A 14,121-nucleotide genomic window follows, 5' to 3' on the forward strand; every position below is an offset into this window, starting at 1 on the left:
TATTTTTAAATGTATGAATTAATAACACTGCTTTCAATGAACTGAACAGGCATAACAATTAGACCTAAATATTATGTAAAGCTAAGGAATGCAGAATGGATGTCCATGTAGTGTTGATGGGTTGGAGGAAGAAACACTTTGGGGTATGAAACTAGGGGTTTAATTGCAGTCAACTTAGTGTGATTGATGGGAAGTTCCATGATAAAATTATCAAGAACTGTCAGCCTATCTTTATTTACAAAATTGTTTTGCTCTCTGAGTTCCCTGGTGGTTCAGTGAGTTAAGGATCCAGCATTGTCACTGCTGTGGCTTTGACCACTGTAGTGGACAGGTTCAGTCGCTGACCCTAGAACTTTCGCATGCTGTGGGTGCAGCCGAAAAAAAAAAAAAAAGTTGTTTTGCTTTCAGCAGTACTTTTACATAGACTTCTTGAACTATTTAGTGCCCTATGGAGAAATGAGTTGACAGATGGTTTGTTAAACTTATTTAGAGGGGGAGAAAAAAAAATAATTTTGCATATTTTAAAAAGAGCTTCATAAACAATCTCTTCTTATGTTATTTATACATTCAAGGTAAGTGCCTTTACATTAGTAAGCAGAACTTACCATGAATAATGGCTCAGAACAAATGATGCTGGCAGTTTTTTTAAATTTAAAAAACAAGGCAAACTGAGCAATAATTACCATTTCTTCTCAGATGGGGTTGCTCCAGTCTAAATCTTGACACGTGAGATACACACACTCAAGGTTTGCCCTAATGTGACCAGAGGACATTTGTTCCTCCAAATGCATCTTGGTAATTTTCTTAGAAGTGAAGCCAGTTTTCCAGCCTAGATATACCAGGCAGTGAGAGTTTGCAAATAGTGTGGTGGAGTCGATGCCCGAATTTGAATCTCAGCTCTACTAAATATTAACCATGTGACCTTGGGCAAGCTGTTTAACCTCTCTGTGACTTAGTTTCCTCATCTACAAGATGGTAACTATGTGTTTCATTGAGTCATCATAAAGAGATTAAATTAGATACTATTCAAAAAGTTCTCAGAACAGTCCTAGGCATCCTTTAAATGTTCACTAAATCTTAGCTAAGACTTGGTTGAAAATCCCCCACTCCCATCCCAATTCAAGCACAAGCAGGGGATTTTTGGTGGGAAGAAAGAAATCAACCGAACTGACTTCAACCCACCGACCTGGAACATGATAATCAAGTGTATTTGTTCAAATATTCTGAAATATTTGTGCATCAAGGGCCTTTTCAACCAAGACATTAATTGGTATCATTGGTGAGGTCTGGAAATAACCGGATTAAGGGCACTGGACTGAGTCCCTAGTTTACCAAGGGATTCTGTCACCACCAAAGTATGTGACTCAAATAGTTTATTTATCTGGGCCTCAGGTTGTTCTTTTGTAAAATGTGGAACAAAAGAATCCTCAAGGTTTCTTCTAGTCTGACATCCTTTATTTCTAAGAGTTAGTGCTGGAATGTCTTGATTTCATTACCGACTCCACTATTAACTAATTAGGTGACCACAGTGACATCCCTAATAGTACCTACACCCATTTTCCACCTTTATGAAATGGAAATAAGGGGTATTCAAGGTCCTTTCCTATCCTAAGACTCCATACATTTTACCCCCCAACTGCAAAATTTCAACATTTAATTTTTAGCCTCACAGGTAAAATTATAAGAAACTGAGCAAACGCAGCATATGAAAGTCAGGCTCTTGTGTGTGTCCCACCTTCCTATAGTAACAGTGCTGTGAATTAAATATTCACATGCATTCAACTGGTTCCCATGCATGAAGTAATAGTAATTTCTGTTCAGTATGTCTGCTATAAGTCATCCTAAAAATTTTTAGAAATATTGTCTGAGCACGAGAAGGGTATTCAGTGTGTGGAGTTATTTGGGAAAAAAAAATTCAAAGCTTTCTGTCCAGAGAGCTCATCTTAGTGTCTCAAGTGCCTTGCACACAGTGGCTGTTTAAGAAATATTTGTTGCCTTAGAGTCTTCTGACCAAAGCGCATTAATTTATTCCTTCACTAGCTGTTTTATCAGAGGCCTCATATAGTCAAAGTAAGTGCAAAATTCTTACAACACAAGCAGGAGTAGCCCAGGAAACTGCCCTTTTCATGAGCTTTAACAATGTCTAGTGAGCTAAGAGCTTCCACGCTAAGGCTTCCCCTGTACCTGGTGTTGAAAAGCATTGCTATAATGGTCCAGGTAATGGCACAATCCAGCCATTTCCTCATGGCTTGTTTTAGAGTAGACATACTTCATCGCCCACAAATGGGAAGCTTCTGTTCAGTCCAGCTGTGCTGACATCCAGAACACCAAACAAGTTGTGCTTGTTAAACCAGCTTGCTAAGCAGTAGAGAAACTAAAGAGCCTGACACACTGCAAATTGCAGGAGGTTCTGGCGAAAAGACAAAGCATGTTCCTGGAGGAAATGGTGAGACATTGTGATTTATGGACCCATCATGGTTATGACTCATAATGAGAGAAATCTGTTGCTTTCAGGCAGTCTGCCTAAATAAATGACTCCATAGAAGTGTGAGGATGGCCAGAGTGTGGATGTGCCTGCCATTGGAGACTACGTTCTTCCTTAGGACATTTCCCTTTTCTAGCGGCACTGCAGGATACAATTTGCATGCATGATATTAATTTTTTAAATTGCCAGCCATCATTATTTAAAGTATTTCATTTCCTTCAGTAATGCTGGGAGCTTTTAGATTTATGCATTCAATTAACATGAATAATCAAACAATTTTTAAGAGTGCAAAAGTGATTTTTCCTCAAATCCCTTTGGATTTTGTAACAAGAATTCTTTGCAAAGGATTATGCTTAAGTAGATGCTCTTGCATGTTGAAATGTTATTTTTCAAATAAGGAGATAGTTTTTATGTAGAGTTGTATCCAATTTGTAGCATGTGAATAACTTTCATTTGAGATAATAAAAAAAAGCTAAAAGATTACCATTTGTGCTAAGTGCTTTGATATTAATGCCTATCAATATGTTGGCAGACACTTATTTTATAGTAAATATCATTTTTAGAAAAATTCTCCTGGGGTGGGGGAGGGAATGGAGTAGGGGTTTGGGATTGGCATATGCACACTGAGGTGTATGGAATGACTGGCCAACAGGGACCTGGTGTATAGCACAGTGAATTCTACCCAATATTCTGTGATAATCTATGTGGGAAAAGAATCTGAAAGAGAATGGATGTGTGTACATGTATAAGTGAATCACTGTGTGTACAGCAAAGTTATCACAACATTGCAAATCAACTATACATCACTAAAACTTTAAAAAAAAAAAAAGAATAATGCACAGCACAGGGAATATAGTCAATATTTTATAATAAGCTTTGTATGCAGTATAGTGTGTAAAATATCAAATTACTATGTTGTACACCTGAAATGAATATAACATTATAGGTCAACTGTACTTCAATAAAAGATAAAAAAGCAAAAAAACAAAACAAAAAAAAAAAAAACCTCCTTGGTTTTAATAATTTAGAAATATGTATTAATTGAATGATATTCTAAGTTATTTGTTAATACATACAGTGGACCCATTATCACCCTGGCATCTGGCCCTATGACTAATACCTGGGAGAATATATCCAAAATCACGTAATAATGGGTCACCCTGTGTTTTCTCAGAACTCTAATTTACTTCTTTGAAGAGCCCATCTTCAGCAAATATTTCTATTTGGAGAATCCTTGCATGAAATTGTCTTCAACCTACTGAAATATCTAAAACCCAAAGAGAATTTAATTTTTGTATGAAACACTTAACATTTAAGCTTGTATATATTCAAAACGCTTTTCCAGATATGGTTGCATGGTGGTGGATGTCACTCATTTTATCAGAGCACTGAGTATCTATGAATGCGACTACTTGTCAGTCACTGCTCCTCGACCTGTGGACATGGCCCTGAACAAAACACACAAAAACTTCTGTTCCCTTGGAGATGACATTCACATGGGGAAAAGGGACAGTAAGCAACAGCAAAAATAAGCAAAATAAAGAGAAGAGAGCTAACGAGGAAGATAAATCAGGGAAAGGGCACGGGGAATGTGTAGGACAGGGTGGCTGTAAAGCCTCCTCGGAGAAGGAAACCTTTCAATAAAAGCAGAAGTGGTGAGATACTGAGATGGATATTTAGGAGAGGAGACTTCTAGGCAGAGGGAATCACAAGTTCAAAGACCTGGAAGCAACATGGGGCTGGCGAGCTGGAGGAAGAACAAGGAGGCCAGGTTGGCTGGAACCAGTTGAGTGGAGGGGAAGGTCAGTGGAGGACAAGCTAGAGAGGGACCAGGAGACAGTGACCACACCCATCCACCACGATCTAGGTCATGGTTTACGTTCTGATGGGACGGAAGTCTTTGAGCAGAGCAGTGACGTGGCCTGGCTCACATTTTAACAGGATAACTCTGGCTCATGTAGAGATTAACCATGGTTGTGGAGCAGAGAAGAGGATTGGAATCAGAAAGACTAACTCAGAGACCATTGCAGTTATTTTGGCATAAGAGGAAGGTGGATTTTTTTTTTTTTTTTTGTCTTTTTGCTATTTCTTGGGCCGCTCCCGCAGCATATGGAGGTTCCCAGGTTAGGGGTTGAATTGGAGCTGTAGCCACTGGCCTACACCAGGGCCACAGCAACGCGGGATCCGAGCCGAGTCTGCAACCTACACCACAGCTCACGGCAACGCCGGATCGTTAACCCACTGAGCAAGGCCAGGGATCAAACCCACAACCTCATGGCTCCTATTTGTTAAGGATGGATTTTTTAAGAGAAAATTAAGTAAAAAGATAATGGCAAGGAAATGGGTGAATTTCTCCATACCTTAGCTTCCACCTTTATTTTTTGTTTGTTTGTTTTTTTTTGTTTTTGTTTTTTAGGGCCACACCTGCAGCATATGGAGGTTCCCAGGCTATGGGTCTAAATGGAGCTATAGCTGCCCGCCTACACCAACGCCAGATCCTTAACCCACTGAGCGAGGCCAGGGATTGAACCCTCAACCTCATGGTTCCTATTGGGTTCATTTCCGCTGCGCCATGATGGGAACTCCGGTTTCCACCTTTATTAAAAAGTGAGAATCATAGCTAACTGGGAGGTGATGGGTAACACATTCAGGGCCAGGCATGTATTAGACGCCTGATGTGTAGTGGCTACTTCAACTTAGGTTTAATTTATCTGGATAGACCCATTTTTTTCTCCTTTCTGTTATTTATCTGGTCTGTGTCCACATAGTGCTCTCACCATGTTTTTTTTTTTTTTTTTTTTTTTTTTTTTTTTTTTTTTGCTTTTTAGGGCCACACCTGTGACATATGGAGGTCCCAGGCTAGGGGTTGAATCGCAGCTGCAGCAATGAGGGATCAGAGAGTTGCGTCTGCGACCTACACCACAGTTCATGGCAACGCTAGATCCTTAATCCACTGAGCGAGGCCAGTGATTGAACCTGCGTCCTCATGGATACTTGCCAGGTTCATTACCTCTGAGCCACAACGGGAACTTCTCACCATGCTCTTTTTTTACGCCCTGTCTTCAACACTTACACTTTATGTTGACATTGCTCATCAGCTACACTAGACCCTAACATTCTTTGGTTCAGGTACCACATCTCCCTCTTCTTACACCATCAGCACTTCATACACACTGGGCACATGGTAGGCTGTGGGACAAGGTTGAGCTGGATAGTCTGTTGAATGATTGAAGGAGAGACTATAAGGTCCGGGGCAAATATACTCTCCATTCATCTTCTGGCATGTAAATAGTATCATTACATTCTCCTTGCTTTCTTTCCAACTCACGTCATGTCTAGAGTGGTATGAATTTTCTTAGATGCAAGGGGAGGGGTGATAGTAAAGAACTACTAAAAAAGAGAGACATGGCAGAAAGAATACTAAAGAGGCTGCACAGCAATCTGGGTTCTAACCTGGATCTGTCACTTGGTAGACGTGTGACCCTGAGCAAAACATTTAGCTCCTCAGAGCCCCAGATTTCACATTCAAAAATTAAGGATGATTAAATGTGTCCCATTTGGGGAGAATGAGTCCTATAATGCATGAGAAAGCTTTGTGGCATATCCAGGACCAACCCATCATAGTTAGAAAGCACTGTACATTTGATGGACATAGTATCGGAAATGCAGTAATATTACTTCCATTAAACTGAAGGGTGAACTCCAGGGTATTTGACGATTTGTAAGTAGCTCACGTTTATGATGTATTAAAATCATCTGCACTTACATACTGTGTATTAATTCTCTTACATAAAGATGAAAAATGTAGGAGTCATGCCATGAAAGATTAAACCAAACTCAAGATTGCAAGCATAATTCTAACTGAGAGTACATTCAGTAGTCCACACTTGTACTTACCTCCCTGTGGAAAGAACTGCGAGTAAATCTCTTTGAAGGTCTCTTCATTAACAACGCCACTGGGGCATTCCTAGGGAAAATGGTAGAGAAGCAATATGAGTGAGGAGTTCATAAAACTGATTTTTTTTTTGCACATTTTGAAAGAGAACTGTCTACTCTGCAAAGCTGCACCAAGAAAGTTACCCATCCATCCATTATCACAAAAAAGAATAAAAGCACACAATAGATGTCTCTTTGTTCTAGTTCTCACAAAATGAAAAAAAAAATTGCCAGTGTAAAAACTTTACATATTATCAGTATCAAAGCTGGTCTGACACACTAAAAAATGTGCTGTTTCTTTTAAGAACGCATATTTCTCATTGAGGTAGGAGGAAATTACCTTGTTTTTCATAGAGCAAGGACATTGCGAGAGGTTTCTGATACTGATAGGGATGGAGTAGGATAGTTACACAGGTAGTCGTGGCAGACCCAGTAGGGGACCTTAGACAAAGAGGGAAATCTGGGGAATTTGGGGATACCGCTGTAAGTTAATAATTGCTCAAGAAAGCCAGCAGAAGGAAGCAGCTTGCTTAACTATAAAACCATAAATAAAAGCATGAGATATGCCTCAGGTCATTAAGTGAAAGATAAAATGAATTCTGCATTCAAGTTCAGCAAGATAATGATTCTTAAGACCAAAGACTGGAATTTAAGGGAAAGATGATTTTCCAAAGTAGGAGACCCTCATTATGCAGAAACCTGAGATGATTCAACATATTATAGCAGATGTTACCACCCTTCAGGTAATTTAAATAAGTGCCATGACAGTCCTAGTTAGACCTCATAGGTCAAATACTCTCTTACCAGATAAAAAGGAGGAGCTAATGATACAAACTTGAGGTCTACTCAAAGAACAAGGAAGAAGGGGGGCTTTTCCCTTTCCCACTTTCCTTGGATTATAAAAATGTAGCCCACCTGAAGCTCAGGGCAGTGCTTCTTTCCCTGCCCGCTTGTATCTCTCACAAGCATCCTATCTTAATAAATCTATTTCTTGCCTATCACTTTGTCTCTCACTGAATTCCTTCTGCACTGAGACAAAAAGGACCTGAAATTCAGTAAGTCCAGACACCAGGTGAGTGATCCTAATTAAAAAACTGGGGGTTCAACTCCCAATCTGTCTTCTGGCAAGGTTCAAGCCATAAGTGTTGTCACTTTCAATGCTGTCTTTGCTGGATCTTGGTTCTGTGTCCTCTGGAGAGGTGCTGGACACGCATAATCTTTAGTTCAGTGAGAAAGTGGTGTGCTTCATGTGGGTCGAATGTGGCCCAGGAAGTTTCAAGCGGGAATAGTTACTAAGTTCTGTGAACAGATTGTTCAGGAGTGCACAGTAACATGGCTGGTCCTAAGCGACATCGAGTTAGATAGGACCCCCAAATTTTCTTGACAGCAGAGTTTGAAAAGAAAGAGGTCCGAGAGTGATGAATTCCCACCTTTGTCCCAAGAGTGGAGTTATTTAAGACTGATGGATACTGACTTTGGGAACTCCCCTCAAGTTGGACTATTGACTTGGTGGGGACTCCTCTGACATTGGACATTTTCTGTAAAATAACTGAACTTTAAACTATCAGAAAAGGCCTGCTTTGATGCTGAAAACAAAGATTGAGAAAGTGGACTTGAGACTGAGGTGAGGGCGTATATGGCTTCATTCTTTGGAGCTGCAAGAACTACCTGGCCAGAAATCTGAACTGGAAAGAGATACCTGGAGAGTGGAGACCAACAGTCATGAAGTAATCTGGCATCAAACCACACGTGGGGAGTCAATTGTACATTGAAGGTGAGAGAGTGATAAACTCTGTCTGGTCCTTCTTGTGAACAGGCCCATCTTACCTGAACTCCCTGGCTTTAGTTCTCACAGGAGCCCCATTCTGTCTGGCATCTCCAGGACTGACTGGGGGAGAATGAGGGGTGTGCTAATTTCCCTGACTTTAGATATGAATATTCTATATACTTAAAACTTGATACTGTTCCTGGGATCTTCAAAAATCATTTGCGGTCTTTAAATCTTTTCTTAACTCTTAAAATCACTGTCCCCTCATGAATAAATTTGATGTATTAATTTGATCTTTATCCTTATGAGTCAGTTACAACTGTAATGCGCTTCACATGCAGAATTTTCTATTTTCTCCTTTGTTGGTTTGAAAGGTTGTATCCTTTTTTTTCTTTTCTTTTTCTTTTTTTCTTTTTTTATGGCTGCACCTGCATCATATGGAAGTTCCTAGGATAGGAATTGAGTTGAAGCTGTAGATGTGTAGATGCAGGCCTATGCCACAGCCCCAGAAGCACTGGATCTGAGCCACACCTGTGACCTACCCTGCAGCTTATGGCAATACTAGATCCTTAACCCACTAAGCAAGGCCAGGGATTGAACCTGCATCCTCATGTACACTATGTCAGGTTTTTAACCATCTGAGCCACAGTGGGAATTCCTGAAAAGTGGTATCCTTGATATATAAACATGACTTCAAATAATAGTTTCAATGTGAACTTATGTTTACAGAGTTTGTCAATGGATATTTTCCACATTTGATCATTAAAATAAACCTATAACTTAGGTACCTCCATTTGCTGAGGAAAAAAGGAAGTCCTATGGTAAAGTGCCTTGCGACTAAGCTATCCAGTGAGAGAGCCAGAATATGAGCTTAGAACTTTCCAGATTGTCACAAGATTTTGATTAAATAATCCCTGTGGAAATAACAAGCCCAAAGACCCAAGGAGCAAAGAAAGGACAGCCAAAAACAAATAAGAAAAAAAGGAAGGAAGCAAATTATGATGGCCAAATTTTATATATCAACTTGTCTGGGCCACTATGCCCAATCATTTGGTCAAACATTATTCTAGATATTTATATGAGGGTGCCTTTTTTTTTTTTTGAATAAGAGTTACATTTCAATTGATGGATTTTGAGTAAAACATCTCCTCCCATAATATGGGTGGGCCTCACCCAATCAGTTGAAGATCTAAATAAAACCAAAGACTAATCTCCCAAGAGCAAAAGGGAATTCTCCAGCATATTGTCTCTGGGCCTGATCTGCAATATTGGTTCTTCTGTTCTGTAGAAGATTGCCTTTGGACTTGAACTTGAATTCCTTCCTGAATTCTTGAGTATCCCTCCTCTATCAGATTTTGGACTAGCTAAGGCTTCACAGTCATGTGCACCAGTTACTTAAATCATTTTCTGTATATGTACACATAAATTGTTTTTGTTTCTCTGGAAACTCCTAATATATTAACTAACGAACAATCAACAGCTACAACTCCACAAGGAAAGGAGACGGCATGTACATCATTAATCATTCAAAACTTTGGACTAAAGGACTATCTAGTTGGAAGGAACAAAACCAACTTTAAGAGCAAATAAGCACATTGTAGTTGGCCCCTTGCATGAACAGGAATTGTGATTTATTGGCTTTTTATCTCTGAGCCATCTGCTGGAGATATTAAAAGCAAATAGATGGCTCCCTGCCATCAGGTGGTGAATTTGTGCAAGGTCAGAGCTGGACACCTTCCAGTAAAGTGATTCTAGCAAGAGACAAAGATGGGAAATGAAGGGGCATCTGCATCCAGCAAACTTGTCAGGTGTTTTTTGTCTCCAGATACCTTTGATAGATATACCTTATGATGTAAAATTAAATTCAGAAATGGACAGTCTCATGTGTTTTTGCTTTATGTTTAATCACATGTCTGGGTCAGATGAAATTCTTTCTCTGCCAACTGAAAACTCCTGGTCACATTTTAGGATGGTAAGTCTCACCAAGTAAATTTGTCTCTTTCCATATTATATTTCTTACATTAACTTACATCTTTAGCCAAAGCATATTGCTTGCTTATTATTCTAAGAACTTTTCTAGGATCTGAGGCAGCAGTAATAAACAAGTTAAATGTCTTGCCCTCATGGGGCCTACATCCAAATAGAAGAAAAAAAATCAAAAACAAGCTAAAAGATGATAAAAATAACAATCCAGAGGGTGATGATCTTTTATTTATTCTAAAGGGTTCTTATGGGAAAGCAAGGCATTTTTTTAAACTTCAGGTAAAAAAAATTAATCAAATTTTGTAGGACTCTAGTGATTTACAAAACAGTACAAATGGTCTATTTTCTTTTTTTTTTTTTTTTTTTGTCTTTTGGTCGTTGTTGTTGTTGCTATTTCTTGGGCTGCTCCCGCGGCATATGGAGGTTCCCAGGCTAGGGGTTGAATCGGAGCTGTAGCCACCAGCCTACGCCAGAGCCACAGCAATGCGGGATCCGAGCCGCATCTGCAGCCTACACCACAGCTCACGGCAACGCCGGATCGTTAACCCACTGAGCAAGGGCAGGGACCGAACCCACAACCTCATGGTTCCTAGTCGGATTCGTTAACCACTGTGCCACGACGGGAACTCCTTTTTTTTTTTTTTTTTTTTTTGTCTTTTATCTTTTTGTCGTTGTTGTTGTTGTTGTTGTTGCTATTTCTTGCAAATGGTCTATTTTCTAACTCTTCCCTCACCAGTTTTGTGGAGTCATTTCTGCACAAAAGTGGTATCTCCACTGCTCCATCAAGAGTGAGTATGACCAGGCCATATCTACTGCTAAGTGTATACCATAAATGAGGTGGTCAAATTAATTAGGTTAACTCTTGAGGCTGTAACAAACAAGATCCTAATCCTGTAACAAATTTAAAAGAATTTAGTATATTTCTTGTACATCTAACAGTCTTGGGTGGGAGTACAGCTCAGAGTTATTCAGGGGCCGAGGCTAATGAAAGTCTGGCCATCATCATGGGGCATCTATGTGATCACCTCATCCAAAGAGAATATCATTGAGGAATGAGAATGGGAAGTATTTTTGGACTGGGTCTGAAGGTGGTATATGTCCTTTCTACTCTCACTTCATTGGTTAGAAATCACTTAGTATGTCCATCTCAAAACACATGCGAACTCTCCTGTGCTCAGGAAGAAGATGAGGACACAGATTTGAAGTGTTAGCATGTATGTCTCAGTCTTATTTGAAAGATGCTCCAAATGTCTGTGTTCTGACATAGTTCTCCCATGGATGCTTTACTAAGATCACTATGGCATCCTTTAGCAGCATAAATTACTTTCTTTTCCTCTGATGTCACTTTTAGAGGATATTTTCAAATAAATAAATTCAGTAAGGCCTAAACATCTAAGTATGAATTTGTTAATTAGACTTTCTTAACTCTAAGAGAAAGGATTCAAGAAATAGTAGAATTTCCAGCTTTAGGGAAAGTGAAGACAACTTCATTCATCAATACTTCAAGAAGCTACTATAGCCGTCTATAAGCCTCATGGCTTCTATATTCTATTTTCTAATGACATTAGAGTAATACAATAAAACAGTATTTTATCTTATTTTTTCATGGTAACAAAATATTCTGAACATTTTCCATGTCACTATTACTAATCATTGCATAATAACATGTCCCTTGCATTTATCATATTGTTGGATACCTAGGGGATTTCAGAATTTTTGAACTATATAGGCATTAAAAACGTAATTAATATTCTAGTGAATACATCTGGGGGTGCACCTGTGATTCTATCTTTATGGCTAAAGGAGACTCCCAAGACCAAAGAGTTTAAACCATATTAAGACTCTTCATATGCAGAATCACCTTAATTTCAAGAAATGTTGTACCCATAGGAGTTACCAGCACTGGTTTATGAGAAAGTGATACATCTAGAGGGGCCACTGACCAGACTAATATGGTGATTTAACAATCACCAAATCCCGTGAACAAACAATAACTTGCTTTCCTCATGAATCTAATCATTATTCTGAAAATTACCAGAGGACATCAAGGCATTTGTATAGATCCCTCCAAGGGAAAAGTGATATGCAAGTTTTTGATGCAGACAAGAATGCTTTAATGACAAGCTGCTGGACTATAGCACCACAATAGCAACTGTTTAATAAAAGCTTTGTACCTACATCATTTCTTTTAAACATTTTAACTAATCCTGAAAAATGGAGATTATTTAGAGATGAGGAAAATGAAGCTTGGAGATATTAAAATTAAGTAACTTTTGGAGTCACATCTTTTTTGTTTTGTTTTACAGAGGCAGGCATGTATTTATTCTTTCAATCAATAATTATTTAGTGCCTACTATGCAATGAGCACTATTCTGGACACAAAGGGTACAGAATTGAATTTTGAAAGTTCCATTTCTGCTCTTATGGAATTTAAAAGTTAGTGGAATTAAGCTCATACCTCCCCTGACCCCATTAATGCAATGTTATCTTGACTTCTGGATTATCATCTTTTTTTTTCCCCCTACTATGACTGAAAAAGTGAGTTTCTGGTGATTCAACTGTGGAAACACTTCTTTTGGGAAGACACACTTGTTTGCTTCCAAACCACCCATCATGGCTGTGTTGGAGAGAGCCACATGCAAAAAGAAGCCCTTTGAACCCAAACAGTGAATGTTGATTAAAAAATACATATGGGGAGTTCCCGTCGTGGCTCAGTGGTTAACGAATCCGACTAGGAACGATGAGGTTGCCGATTTGATCCCTGGCCTCACTCAGTGGGTTAAGGATCCGCGTTGCTGTGGCTCTGGCGTAGGCCGGAGGCTACAGCTCCGATTAGCCCCTAGCCTGGGAACCTCCATATGCCGCGGGAGCGGCCCAAGAAATGGCAAAAAGACAAAAAAATTAAAAATTAAAAAAAATAAAAAATACATATGGAATTCCCACTGTGGCATGATGGGATCTGTGGCACCTTGGGAGTGCCAGGATGCAGGTTTGATCCCTGGACTGGCACAGTGGGCTAAGGATCCAGCGTTGCTGCAGCTGTGGGGTAGATTTCAACTACAGCTCAAATCTGATGCCTGGCCCAGGAAATCCATATGCCATGGGGGTGGCCAGAAGAAAAAAACATTTTTAAAAATTAAAAATACAAATGTATATTGTCGTTTGTGAGACTTGGGGAAAATGTTTTTAATTTATTTTTTGATGATTACCTTTCGTTCAGCAAGGATCACTCCACCTCCTTCCTCACCACATATACTTTATTCTAATTACGAATGGCTGGACACTAAAGTGCTTTGGAAAAAGTCCTTGCTTTTAGGACAGGTTAAATGAAGTTCTCTATCAAATGTTAAGTAGCTAGGGTTTCCTGGTGCTCGGCTGGCTGGTACCTTAATATTATGACCAGCAAGTTTCCTTTAGTGTTTTTAAAATTTTTTTTTTTTTTTTTTTTGTCTTTTGTCTTTTGCTGTTGTTGTTGTTGTTGCTATTTCTTGGGCCGCTCCCGCGGCATATGGAGGTTCCCAGGCTAGGGGCTGAATCGGAGCTGTAGCCACCGGCCTACGCCAGAGCCACAGCAACGCGGGATCCGAGCCGCCGTCTGCGACCTACACCACAGCTCACGGCAACGCCGGATCGTTAACCCACTGAGCAAGAGCAGGGACCGAACCCGCAACCTCATGGTTCCTAGTCGGATTCGTTAACCACTGCGCCACGACGGGAACTCCTGTTTCTTAAATTTTTATAATGATATGATCAGGATAAATGTGAAATGAGATTTTCGTGGCACATTACTGCCATACTTTTGTCAGGTGTTGAAGAGACCCTGGTTTTCTGGGGCCTTTAGATGTGCTCCTTGACGATCTTTCTCAGTTCCCTTAGGTCCTGGTATAAGACATGTGTCAAGATCAGTTGTAAATGGGAGTTCCCGTCATGGCGCAGTGGTTAACGAATC

At 39.7% G+C, this 14,121-nt stretch overlaps 1 protein-coding gene across 5 annotated transcripts in view; it reads right to left on the bottom strand.

Annotated features, from left to right (window-relative positions):
- The window catches only part of KCNIP4 (potassium voltage-gated channel interacting protein 4), a 1,134,443-nt gene that overhangs the window by 20,625 nt on the left and 1,099,697 nt on the right, over positions 1 to 14,121 (bottom strand). For all 5 annotated transcript variants that reach the window (XM_003482356.4, XM_013978556.2, XM_003482354.4 and 2 more), the window contains one exon: positions 6,383 to 6,452. In XM_003482356.4, the coding sequence (XP_003482404.2) occupies positions 6,383 to 6,452 (70 nt within the window). The remainder of the gene's footprint in view (positions 1 to 6,382; positions 6,453 to 14,121) is intronic.

This window comes from Sus scrofa, chromosome 8 (genome assembly GCF_000003025.6).
Source record: "Sus scrofa isolate TJ Tabasco breed Duroc chromosome 8, Sscrofa11.1, whole genome shotgun sequence".
Classification (NCBI taxonomy): Eukaryota; Metazoa; Chordata; class Mammalia; order Artiodactyla; family Suidae; genus Sus; species Sus scrofa.